This window comes from Alosa pseudoharengus, unplaced genomic scaffold (genome assembly GCF_046254945.1).
Source record: "Alosa pseudoharengus isolate Yale_2024_CS ecotype anadromous, Long Island Sound unplaced genomic scaffold, YU_APseudo_1.1 YU_APseudo_1.1_scf_11, whole genome shotgun sequence".
Lineage (NCBI taxonomy): Eukaryota > Metazoa > Chordata > Actinopteri > Clupeiformes > Clupeidae > Alosa > Alosa pseudoharengus.
In genome coordinates, this window is record NW_027468576.1 from 7,314,995 (window position 1) to 7,328,610 (window position 13,616).

Here is a 13,616-nt window from a genome sequence, read left to right on the forward strand (position 1 = left end):
ACACACTCATAGTCCACTCACCCCTGTAGAAAAGCTCAGCCTATAGAGGTTCTGCAGTGGCATTCAACAGAAACTGTACCGACCCACAGGCCTTTCTCTCCTGTGAGGGAATGACCAGGTGTGGCTCCGCAGGTGTGTGTGTGTGTGTCTGTGTGTGTGTATGGGTGGGATATGTTTAATGCATGAGCCGAGCCTGCTTCTGATTACAAGGAAGTTTATTGTCACATGCATATAGTTACTGGAAGTAAGAAATGCAGTGAAATTAAGCCTGCTGTCTGTCTACGAGTGCTCATCTATCACAGGCCCAACAAGAGGCTGCTTCCCATTCAGCACACAGACACACTAGCACACTGGCCACAGCCCAGAGCTCTCCATGAGGCTGCCACTCATCCACCCCCTACCTACAGCACACCTAGAAGCCGTCCCATGATGCCTACAGCACAGCACACCTAGGAGCTGTCCCATGATACCTACAGCACAGCACACCTGCTGCACAGGTGGATGGGTGGGCTGGGGACCTCTCTGGAGGCTGCGTGTGTATTGCTATGTCAGTGGTTTGAGAATGAAGCATGACATTGGTGTGTTTGTGTGTGTGTGCATGTTTATGTGTGTGATGGTTTGTGTTTGAACTGTCTGTTGTTACACATCAGTCATAATCACCTCTAATAAGCCCCATGAATCAGTAATAATAAAAAAACTAATAAAGTCTCAACTCTCTCTCTCTCTCTCTTACTCACCCTCCTTTTCACTTTCATTGTCTTTCTCTTCATCTCTCTCTCTCTCTCTCTCTCTCTCTCCCTCCATCATATGTCTTTTATTAATGCTGGCCTCTATAGCGGAGCAGTCCGGTAAGCTCTTGTCCTCCACTCTCACCTCTCCCTTGAGGTGTGTTTGTTCACTCTGACCATTAGCATGTGGACCTGCATCCTCCTCCTCCTCCTCCATCAGGAACACAGTGTGCACAGCTGTTCTGGTTAGGGCTTTTGGTTCCTCATGGGTTTCGTTTGTGCACCTGTGCAGCCTGTTTGAGAACCCTCTACATTCTGTATGATTTTGATTTCATGATGTGTGTATGTTGAGAGAGTGTTTTGCTTCTTTTGCATGCTCAGTTTGATATGGCACACTGTGCATTTACTTAAATGGGACATGGCAAACATGATGTGCTATAATGAAGTGCAGTTGTGTTGTTAAAATGCAGTTCTGTCTGTGGGTTGTTACATGCTTTCTTTATTGTGTTAAATGGGAATAGGCTATAACAATCATTTTTTAAAGTAACATTTTTAGTTCAGGTTGATTTAACCTGGTGTTAAATTATGCTGTGTTGTTTATATAATGTTGGCAACACATGTCTTTTCTCCGAGACACATTTTGTTTTGAGAATTAAAATAAATAAATCATACATCAGGTATCAAGAAATAAATTCAACCCAAGACTAGAATGAATACTCAGCCATAATTCCCACCCAATTGTATTTTCAGTAGAATTGTACAGGAAGCTTGAGGAAGCTTGTACCATTCTACTTTGATGATGTTTTCAGTGACCGAGCTCGGTGAGGTTTGGTAAGTGAGGGGAGAGGTGAGGGGAGGGGAGGTGCAGTAAGGACTCAGGGGTCAGCTGTAAGCCCAGAGCTGCTGGCCCAAGACTGAACCTGACAGAGGGTTATAGCAGCTGGCCTCTAGTCGGGCTACTCTTGTAGCCTTCCCTGGACACAGTGTTGCAGGCTGAGTTAGCTGATCATGACTGGCTGTTGAAGCTTGTGTGTGGGCCTGTATAGGAATGTGTGGGTGTTTAGTGTGGCACACTGAGGCTGTATGTGTTGACTTGTATGCTATTTAGTGTTGTTTATAATTAGTAAGTGTTTGTTTGGTGGTGTATCCAAACACTGTCCAAATGATTGTGAGTGTGGAATATATATAGATTGTTTGTATTAATTCAGTGTCTTACATAAGAAATTCCTAAAAAGTAATAACTCCGAGGAAGTCAGCTTCTGTAATAGCTCTCAGCTGTAACCTCCCACAGGGGGCCAATGTCAGAGTTCCTTCATAAATCCTCTCAGCGTGCAGGGTTTGGAAAAGAGATCGATCCATCATTCTTTCCGTTTTACCTTTAACCTTCAGTTCCAGGAAAAACTGGGGGCTTAAACGGTAGTCTTGAACAGACGGGGTACTTTTTCTTTATACAAGCACTTGGCACAAAGTATTTCATTTGGTAACTAGGTGTAATTTCAACAGCAGATTAAACTATTATGGTGATGTGATAGTCATTTCTACTGAGTCACTGAAAGTTATAAAGATGACTTATCAACCTGTTAAATATGTGTAACGGAGTGCCAAATTCTATGATGGCCAGCCTTCATTTATACAGTTGCTACATTGAAAGTTGTTCTGGTTACCATATTTGATATGTTTCAATCTGATACACCTTTCGCTGTTGGGCCTTTTTGTCAAGATGTGATTCTTGGTGCCTTTGTGCTCTTGGTAGAAAGAGTTCATTGTACCTTTCTCTTCCTGACAAGCTCTCGTTGGTGGTGGTAAGTGATGCGTAGCTGGCTAATCCAATCGTGTTTAGCCTCTGGATGGCACAGCCCGCCCTTAGTTACATCACGGTAATCAGTCATGGCTCAGTGCCCTGGAGAGGACCCTGATGATGCAGTCTGAGTGGCCACTGCTGTAGCCTGGCAGTGCGTGAGCCAAGGGAGTCAGCTCTGACCGATAGAGCTCTCATAGATGCTGACATTAGAGGAAGTAAAGACAACGTAGTTTAGTTGTGGATATGAGAGGTTTTTGCTGAATTGTGGCATTTTAGGACCTGCTAAAATATATAGCCACAAAGTGCACATCTCCTCCTACAAGGTGTTATGAATCACTGCTCTGTATGTCTGAAAAAGCCTTACTGTGGTGTGTCATATGACAAAATCTTCTTATGCCATGTTTTCCCACTGCAGTCATTCTACTGAGATGGGAAGAGGGAATTGGAAACAGATCAGTGAATATTTGGTGTCTGACCCTAATTTCTCTACTAGTGCACAAAAAAATCTAACCAGCACCTTACGCCAGTGGTACTGCTATTTAACTGACACACACTCTCTTGCTTATATCCCATCATGCAGTTGTTATATTGTTTTTGAAGTGGGTGCTTGTTAATGGATATATTTGTCAAACAATTTTGTTTTGCCATAAGGGTGCTTAACTGGGTCAGTGCTTCACTATGTGTTGTCCATAGGTGTTGTCCCACCCCTCATATTTCCTTCTGCTTCATGTGCAGTAACACTAACTAAATTCAATGTCCAGTCTGGCTCGTTCTTAGCCCTGTCGCTTTCCCGGTTAGAAAGGGCTTTCGGTGGGTTTGGGTGTGTGGGGGATCTGGCAGGTGGCACTGGTGCAGGCTAACACTCCTTCAACCCTTCTCAGACACATCTATAGATCCATATCACTGCTTGTGTTTGTGCGCCATGACCATACAGTTGCTAAGTCAGACCCAAATGGTAACTGCAAGCGTAAATATGGAATTCATAACACCAATGGTCACAACTTAGGAAATAGGTGTGTCTGTATGGGGACCAGCAACAAGAATGCTGATCTTAATTGCCAGTCCTACAACCAGTGCGTTTGATGAACATTGTGCTGGTGGTCATTTAGACATAAACAGTTGGTCTGCTTTACTGATTTGTCACTTTCTGACCAGGTGTCTCTTCTCTCTTCCTTTATGCTGAACACAGAGACGTAGTCCGGTAAGTGTCCTCTTTTTTTGTCTCTCTGCACCTTCTGTTCACAGTAGGTGGGGTTGAGGAGTTCTGTGACATCAAAGAGAAGCTGTGATTTGCTCATGAAGCTGTGATTGGATTGTTGGTCATAAGTGCCGAAGGAGTCTACACCCAGCTTTTTGCAGACAGTGGGACAACCCAAAAAATTGAGGACTCACAGTTCCGACTGCTCACAACTCTCTTTGATCTCTCAGTTCATGCCTTCTATCCATGGCAGTGGCCCTCTTAGAGACAACTCCACCTCTTTCCTCTCTGTTTCCTCTGCCTGTATCTCAACTATGTCAAGACTCTGTCACAATAGCACAGACAGCTCCTATAAACAGATAGAGATGGTCATGCTATGTAGCCCTTTCACTTACCAGCATGTGTTGCACATTCAGGCACCCTGTCTCTCTGATGTCTATCCTCTTGTCTTTCTTGCTCTGTATCTCTGTACTGCACTATAGAAACCCTAGTCACTGTAGGGGCCTTAGTTCATTCCCACACAGCTCACAGCGCTGTCAATAAGTGATGAGTAAGTATGCCTCAGTACCTGCCAAGACATGGGTTTAGAGAATAATCAGGGACTACTATAGTCAGCATTTTTGTGAGACATGTTATTCTGATGTGGATAAAAAATGAACACCTTCCACCTGATGGCCACCTGATTCAGCTTTTTATGTGGCTTTTTATGAGCAAAGGCATACATCTAGAGGTTCTGTCTCAAGCAAGCACATATGCAGCCAGCAGTGCTGCCACTGTTTGTCCTGCACACATGTGTAGCTCTGAGTGAATGCAAACTGATGCGGCACAATACCTCAGTGTTGCACGGCTGTGTGCAAATCTATTGTTTGCTTTCTCTGTAGTCATGAGGACGTAGATCATTCTCCCCTTCGACATTAGCACAAGGCCATACATCATCCAACCTTCATTAGATGACAGGCTCTTGTTTTTCAGTGTGTCATGAAACTCTAATCCATTCTATTGCTGATAAATGTAATGGAGGATAATAAGAGCGTATTTACTCTGCACTTCCACTTTGTAGACTATGTTTGTCAGAGCATTTTCAATTCTCAAGCATGAATATTTTAAATGTATTTTCTGTATTCATTCCAGGGTCTATTGAAAAGAAATACATCTAGTAAGTATGAAGACTAACTCTGTGTAGTCATTTGATTTAATAAGTTGTACTTCTGTGCGTGCGTGCGTGCGTGCGTGCGTGCGTGTGTGCGTGCGCACAGTTATCTGTGTTAAAACCAATGAGATGTTCACTGCATATTAACCTGGGATAAATCATTTGAATTACTGTTTTTTATTATGTTAATAAACACCATTTAGATTGTTTGGAATCAATAACATACATGAATATAAATTTTGTGATGCTTGTCTTCGTAGGTGAGGAAATTGCCAGACCAAGACGGGCTGTTCCCACGGTGACGCCTGCCCCAGCTGCTGCCCCAGAGGCGACCCCCTCCTCATCTCCTGCCCCTATCCCTCCCCCAGAGCCACCCAGGTACCAGCCAACACCCCACTTCCAAGTATTAAAACGGGCATTTTCATTGGTTGTTTAGTCCAATAAGCGGCCCCAGGACAAAAAACAGCCTAATAGTGGCATATGCGGCATGATGCGAGCAATAAGAATGTGGCCTCAAGATTTTGCAATCTCATCATACAGTATCTTTGGTACTTTCTTTTAGGAACACAGAACTTGCATAGTGTGCTTTTTGTAACAAGCTGAAAGTGTTGCCAAGTAACATGAATGTCTTTATAAGATAAGTACTGGGCAGCTGGGTTGAATTTATTTTTGCGGATAAAATAAATGTCTCATAATAAGTAGTTGCAGAAAATGGTGCAGAAACTCTGAACTCCTTTTTCTGTAGCCAGTATTTTAGGACTGTCGGGTTCTTATCTAACACTGTAGAGAGCGCTTGCATCACATCACATCACAGCTCACAGAGTCTGCCACGGTGTGCCTCTGTGTCACTCTGGGACGTGAGGATTTGGCTGCCTTAGGCACAGGAGAGACATTCACATTTAAAAATGTCTTGATGTCAAGGCATTGCGTGTGACTGAATTAGTAGATGGATAGTGTTTTTTTTGTGTGCTGGATGTTTGTTGCCTTCATTGTATGTTTTGCTCCAACCCCACAGCAGCAAGAGACCCTCGGTACCAGAGGATGCTACAGCCTTATTTGGGCCTCCATTGGACACAGCCTTTGATGAAATCAAAAGTGAAGGTAATCTGGATCAAATAGGTGAAATCTATTGCAATATCATGCACTTTATGTTGTTATTGTCCACAAATGTAGTATGTCTCAGTGGGAAGGACACATGTGAATCACTACACCCCTATGTGATTGTGAATGTGGATGATTGTGAGCACTTGGTTTTAGGTACAATGTGTGCACTCTCACTTATGTTTATGTGAGTCTGTCATGTTCCTGTGAGCTCCCGGCTTGTGTCGGGTTCTCAGTTGCAGGGGATATTCAGTGGTTTTCAATAGAAGTTCTTATTCATGAAGGGTGGCAGCAGTGGGCTCACTCGTTGGTAAACACTGTGTAGCTCCCCCTGGCTGTCAGATAGAGTAACAGGAAATAGAACAGGCCCAGAGAGGATCTTTTGACCAGCCACAAGAACAGGAGGGCTACCTGTTACCTGCGTAAGATGAATATTTAATGTCACTCAGTGTCCTAGTGGAGTTCAACATATTTAGAAGGGTCTTGACTACATCACAAATCGTCCTGTAAGTTCTAAGCAAATGTTTTTTTCCAATCATTGTGGAGTAAAAAGCTTTCGTGGTTTAATATCACAGCTTCCCAGAAAGATTATGACGGAACTATCTCCACCACAAGAGCTTGGCTTTACTTGCAGTGTAGCTTGAGTGCTATTTTTTTATTCTGTGTATAGATGGCAGGGAATTAAAGAAAGTGACAGCCTCTTGGTAGCCTTTCTCGGAACTCTCTAGTCTCCTGATCTATTCAGAGGCTGATCCCTCTACCAACACATCCCCCCTTGCGCCTCCCTCAACCCCCATGGCTAGCGTGTTGATTAAGGACGTTGAGCTGTGGTTACGTAACACCAGCTTCCGTCTCCTGAAGTGTGCCTAACCCCTAACACTAAGCTAATCCGCCGGTGCCTGTGTGTTCTTGTTCTGTCTCTCTCACTTATTGTTTGGTCAAACGTAGCGGTGATAGATGAGTCTGAGGTGTGGGGTGCACCCGTATCCAACTTAAATGCGGACTCCTCTCTGCCCAGACCCTTTCCCACAGGAAGTAAGTCTTTGCTCATGTGGAACTCATTGCCTCCACCTGTTGTCGGCCCCCCCGTCTGTCTGGTTGTGACGGTTGCACGGAATCATGGACTGCTTCTCCATAAAGCCATCAAGAACCCCCACCCCCCCTCCCAGCCCTGCTCCGGCTGAGAGATCGTCGCCAGTCCTTATTGTGAATGCGTGTTGTCATGTTAACTTGTCCCCCCCCCCCCCAAGCTCCCCATTAATAAGTCATCTCATGCGACAAAAGCCCAGAAAAGCCATTCAGTGGAAGCCATACCTGCTTCAGAGCCACTGTGACTGAGCTGGCCATCCCATGCCAGAGTCTGTCTCTCCGCTTGCTGTCTGTTTGTCTCTTGCTTTTATACTGTCTTCTCTCACGTCTGTCTGCATTCATCTGTTACTACACTTGTATCCTTTCTATCCTTCTCTCTCTCTCTCTCTCTTTATCTCCCAACTCTATCTCTCTCTATCTCTCTCTCTCTCTCTATTCCCCTCTTTCTATTTCTTTGCATCTGCTTGTTGACTTACTACTCTAGCCTGTGCATGAGTTTGTGGGCATGTCATGTCCCCCTCCCCCCAAAGCTTGAGTAATGTAGGCTTGGCCTCCGGCCACTAGAGGCCGATGATGAGAGCTTGTCTCAGCAGCACTGATGTCATTGCAGCACCACCTCCACTCCCTCCCAAGAATGTGCCGACCTCCCCCCCTCCGTGTGGCTCTCCCCCAGCTGACGCTACCGGTAAGAGAGCCACCTTCCGCTCTGCTGCTCCCCCCAAAAACAATAACAATGCCTTGGCTTTCTCAGAGTCTCTCCCTCACTCTTTGAGCTCTCTGTCTACCAGTCTTTCTCTCTTCCCCTGTGCTTTCATTTTCTTAATTCTCAGCCTCTTTCTGCCTCTCTATTCTGTATTTCTCACTGCCAACTGTGTCTCTCCATATGCTGGTTCTTGGTCACCGTCTACATCAGATGTGTCGAGAGAGGAGGACGAGGGGTCCCGGAAGCCGTCCATTGCCGATCTAGACAACATCTTCGGCCCAGAAGATGGCTCTCAGTCTGGGGAAGAGGTCGCAGACAAGTGGGTCTGTTTCAGCGACGAGACGCCCAACATGCCTCCTCCACCTGGGGAACCTGCGCCACCTCTCCCCAAATCCCCACCTCCTCCTGATGAGCCGGCCCCGCCCTTACCCACCTCCCCTCCCCCCGCCTCAGATCCCACTCCTCCTCCCTTGCCTATCTCCCCTCCCCCAGCAGAGGAGCCCTGCCCACAGTCACCTCCACCTGTTCAATCACCTCCACAGGAGACTGCCCCTCCCCTTCCGGCAGCTCAAACCCCACCCAAAGACACTGCTCCTGCTGCAGTCCCACCTCCACCAGAGGACCCGGCGCCTCCTCCTCCACCACCTGAGGATATAGTCCCTCTCTCTTCTCCTTCTCCTCCTCCTCCTCCTCCTCCTTCATCTGTAGAATCACCACCCTTAAAATCCCCCCCTGGCCTTCCGCCGGACCCTTTTCTAGAGGCGGGCTTGGACTCTGCGACGAGCCCGCCGGACACGGCTGCGTGTACGATCCCACCGCCCCTCGTCCTGAGCCAGGAGGAGCTCAAGAGTCCGGAGGGGAACCAACAGAAAGACGAGCTGACGGAGACGAGTGCTTCGCCCAAAGATGCCAGCCAGGCCAGCCGTGCCACCCCTCCCCCGCCCCCACCCCCTACATACCGGGCAGTGGTGTCGTCCCCTGGGCCCTGCCCTCCAGCTGCAGGCACCGGCAGTGGTGAGTCCCCGTCCCGTCTGCAGTGCCAGCGCCAGCCTACCACCATCATATCACACAATATAACATTATACACCAGCCTACCACCATCATATCACACAATATAACATTATACACCAGCCTACCACCATCATATCACACAATATAACATTATACACCAGCCTACCACCATCATATCACACAATATAACATTATACACCAGCCTACCACCATCATATCACACAATAAAACATTATACACCAGCCTACCACCATCATATCACACATTATAACATTATACACCAGCCTACCACCATCATATCACACATTATAACATTATACACCAGCCTACCACCATCATATCACACATTATACACAATATAACATTATACACCAGCCTACCACCATCATATCACACATTATACACAATATAACATTATACACCAGCCTACCACCATCATATCACACATTATACACAATATAACATTATACACCAGCCTACCACCATCATATCACACATTATACACAATATAACATTATACACCAGCCTACCACCATAATATCACACAATATACACAGAGATTTGTGGTACTTTATTCCATCCCCACAGGAGCAAAATTAGCATCATTATGTAATGATAATGAATGCAATCTGCTCTGGAATCAAAAGCACAGTAGTTGTTGAGGACCATGACTAATAGCACTGTGGTCCACAAGAGACAAACACATTATTCAAATGGGATGAACAGTAAGCACCTGCAGCAGACCAGCACATACTACCCAGTTTTAGCACAAGAGCAATGGTGCTCGCAGCTCTTCCTCTAGGAAGAGTTACCCCTCTGCATTTACCCAAGAGTCCAAGGGTGGTGTTGGATGTGGGGTGGGACTGGACCCCAGAGAAGCGGCAGTCAGTGAGAGGCGGTGGGCGATGATAATGTATTGTCGCTGTGAAGTGACCTGGGCAGTGGGTGGGATTAGGGAGAGCAGACTGGCTCTGGTTGAGCTGGACGAGAGACGTGTGAACGTCTGTGTGTGTGTGTGTGTGTGTGCGTGTGTGTGTGTGTGTGTGTGTGTGTGTGTGTGTGTGCGTGTGCGTGTGCGTGTGCGTGTGCGTGCGCGTGCGCGTGTGCGTGTGCGTGTGCGTGTGCGTGTGCGTGTGCGTGTGCGTGTGCGTGTGCGTGTGCGTGTGCGAGTGCGAGTGCGAGTGCGAGTGCGCGTGTGTGTGGAGTGGCGCGAGAAAGCTGTTGTCATACGGGGGTCCCAAGCTGCCACTGAGCTTTTTATTCAAACAGAGGGATTCCTTTCACACACACATACACACACACACACACGCACAAAGGCACAAGTTATCAATTATACTTAAATTGTGCTAGCATTTAATTTCCATTGTTACAATTTTCCACAAAAGACTAATTATGAAGTTGTAGCTCAGCATGACTGATTCTCTTGTGTCACCATTCCAGAGTAGAAGGTATGGCGGTAAGGCAAGCTACACATGGCCACTGACATGGCATGATGGAGGGTCGCCCTTCGATTAGTGTGTTAAACTGCCACTGTGCCAGTGGTGGCACCAGTGATGAATTAGACTAGAGCACATTCAGCACGGATTCTTGGATGTTTTTTATGGTAAGCACATTACAGCTCAGACTGGTCTGGCAGCAAGTGCAGTAGTAAAAATGACCAGTGGCTAAGATCACAGGGTTTACTCCTCTGTTGAGCTGTAGACATTTCTTTTGACTAATAGGCATGGATAAAATAGAATAAAAGGATTTGGGCTAATCATATTTATCATACTGTACCTCTGCATACTCCGTAATCCTGGACAGCAGCTTTAGTATGTTAGTCTGTGGAATATGAATCAACGTGTATATCCCTGCCACACTCACCACCTAGAGAAGCACAAGAGAGTGGAGTGAGTAGGCTGTGTAGGCTGATCACTCTAATCTCATCATATCTATATTTGGTCTGACATTTTTGGAGTATGGATTTTACAAGATGTGACCTGGTACGATTCTAATGAGATGTCATTGGTCCACAGGTTCCTCCTCTCCTGCCCGTCCTGCCACGCCTTCGGGCACCACCAGTAGCCCCACACCGCCCCCTCCCCCTCCACGCCCCCCTTCACGTCCCAAACTGCCCCCAGGGAAACCCAGCGTGGGCGATGTGGTATGTGTCAACAACGTCCAACACCCCACAGCACATAGCAGACAGCCTGCAGGGAATTGAAGTGTTAATGTGCCAGGACTAATAATCTAAGAATCCCAACATCGTCATCTGAAAAGGAACACATTAGAGATCTGATGAGCACATCATGAAGGGTTTATTGAAAATAAGGCAATTTATTGTTGACATTAAAATGCAGTTTAGAGTCTTATGCAGTGTGTATAGTGGAGAAAGTTGCAGCATTTGCACTATAGTGTAGTTTATTTATTACAGGAACACTTCGAGTTTTTAGTAAATTAGCCTAATTGCTGTCTACCTCAGAGTTCCACAACAGGATATCCTTATCTTCTCTGTTTGTGTAATAACTCAGTCTGACACTGTTAGTCTAGCTCAATACACTGGAAGTGGGCCACACCAATTAGCCTATAGCTAGTCTAGGCTATAGCTAGAAGGGAGCTATGGGCTAACTGTTGTAACCAGTTGTAATCAGTGTGTTCCTTTAAGAAGAAATGATAACAACATAAACAATGTTCCTTCTACGTAAAATAGTACACTTGTTGGGTAACTGTCAAACTCTCAGACACTTTAATCATTTTGTTTCATGTCTTATGTTCTCTCCTCCAGAGTCGCCCATTCAGTCCCCCTATACACTCCTCCAGCCCCCCACCCATGGCCCCTCTGGCGCGGGCTGAGAGCACCTCCTCCATCTCCTCCACCAACTCGCTGAGTGCCGCCACCACCCCTACCGTCGGTAAAGAGCTCTCCGTGTCTGTGTCAGGTGTGCATCCATTTCCCATCCCTCTCTCTGCTGCTCATTCTGCACTGTTGCTCAGCCGCTCTGTGCATAGATGATGTACACGATGCACTGTGAGCCTCACTGCTGCTGATCTCAAATCAGTTTTAGTGTTTCAGTGACCCAAAAAATGACAGGTAGCTTCTATAACAATCTGTTCAGATGACCTTATGAAACAGGCATTGTTGGAGGTATTACTGGTAGTAGTACTGAGGAGCTTAGAAAGTGTACATAATAGTAACAGTGTCATCACTTTCTGCAGTTCTATGATGCTCTGTAGATGACTAGTGAAAATAGTCCTCTGGAGGCTTTATTTAGGTGATAGGAAATGCTGATCCAAGAGATATTTGTTGAAAGAGTCTGTCGACTCTCCTGTTAGTAAAGAATGGTCAATGTGGTGTTAACATAGGGGTTCATTTTCCATTCAGCTGCTGCAGGCTAGTGCTAAGAGCTTCCTATGCTAATGTGTGTGCTAGGTTGTATGCTGTTTTAAATGTAAATGCTATTAAGGAGGCCTAGCTTAGAGGCTAAATCATTCATTTTGTATTAACACGAGATGTTTTGTCTTCCGCTACATCAGTATTACAAGTTTACCTTTCCAGTGTCATCCAGTATAGTATTTATGAAGTGTACAGCCATAATGGGTTCTGGTGGACAGAGTGTTTTAGTGAGGATGGCTGTGGGTAGTAGCCCTGAGCTTATAAGGGTGTTGAATGACTATGCTGTACCTTTGCTGAGAACCTCATCATCATTATGCATGTTTACCTCTCAGCAATGAATGGACTGATTTCCACACACACACACACTCAATTCTTCACTCCGCACACTGATTGGACAGCAGTATATTCATATGTGAAACAGCCTTAAGGCATGTACTGGCATGTCTGGTGCTTATGTTGATTGACCCAATGTCTAGTTCCTCAGGTTGTAGAAACTGTATGTGAGTGAATGACAGAATTGTTTTTTTATTATTATTATTATTATTATTATTATTATTATTATTATTATTATTATTAGATGTTAAGACAATAAATAGTAAATAGATTCCAAAGACTCTTGTTTCTGCATGTCTGAAAACACTAGCAACGTGGTTTCCATGTGAGCCATGCATTTTAAGTCATTTTTCATAAAAAGCTTTCCAGGAAGCTTTGCAGATGTGTATCTGTGTGCCTAGCTGCTTTTTCTGCTGTTTGGCGTGCGTGTGTGCGTGTGTGGAGGGCTGATGAGCAGAGCTTTAAGAGGCAGGTCCCTGGACTTCTGTCCCGCTGTCTTTGTGAGACCTCTCACTTGTGGTCCACCATGTAGTGTTTTCATTGTGTTTTTTCCTTTCTCCGGTATTTCTTCATCCATGCCGTTCATCCACGTCCGTGCTGTGCGTCTCTGAAACCTGTTAAAACTGTTGTCTGCGTTTCACAGCTGTGTTACTTTGTTGATTTTTGTTTTTCCTTGTTTGGATTGGCATTGTGGTTACTATGATTTCTGTCTTTTGTTTCTGTTCTTGTCTCCGTGTCCTGTGCGTGTGGGCTGACGGTTTTGTCTGATGTCAGAAGATGATGCTTATGTAGACAAACTGCCCAGCTTTGAGAGGCGTGTCGACCTGCCGGCAGGTATGATATGGTCTCGTCTTGGACGGATGCCTTCTTTTAAAGGTCTCACACAACCCACTGGGGCCTGAAGACAGGCCAGTTCTACCCACAATCCACCAGGCCCCAAGGGCCTTTGTCATCCATGATGTTTTTTTTCCCTCCGAGTCTCATCTCAGTGGTAGAGATGGCAGCCATCGCATTGGGTCAGAGCACTCTCGCCTTTTCTCCATGTTGTGTCCTGACTGAGGAGCCACAGAGTTCAAAGGGCGACTAGATGCTGACCCCAGTCATGGTCTCCACTTCCCCATTCTCCTCT

The 13,616-nt window shown here is 45.8% G+C and overlaps 1 protein-coding gene across 10 annotated transcripts in view; it reads left to right on the top strand.

The window, feature by feature from the left end:
- The window catches only part of sgip1a (SH3GL interacting endocytic adaptor 1a), a 63,170-nt gene that overhangs the window by 40,138 nt on the left and 9,416 nt on the right, over positions 1-13,616 (top strand). For 3 of the 10 annotated variants that reach the window (XM_076277882.1, XM_076277876.1, XM_076277878.1), the window contains 9 exons: positions 3,719-3,730; positions 4,859-4,883; positions 5,138-5,255; positions 5,893-5,978; positions 7,678-7,752; positions 7,981-8,784; positions 10,797-10,924; positions 11,546-11,699; positions 13,262-13,321. In XM_076277882.1, the coding sequence (XP_076133997.1) occupies positions 3,719-3,730; positions 4,859-4,883; positions 5,138-5,255; positions 5,893-5,978; positions 7,678-7,752; positions 7,981-8,784; positions 10,797-10,924; positions 11,546-11,699; positions 13,262-13,321 (1,462 nt within the window). Of the gene's footprint in view, positions 1-3,718; positions 3,731-4,858; positions 4,884-5,137; positions 5,256-5,892; positions 5,979-6,926; positions 7,014-7,677; positions 7,753-7,980; positions 8,785-10,796; positions 10,925-11,545; positions 11,700-13,261; positions 13,322-13,616 lie in introns of all 10 variants that reach the window. The other 7 variants (XM_076277880.1, XM_076277885.1, XM_076277886.1 and 4 more) reach the window with 6 other exon arrangements.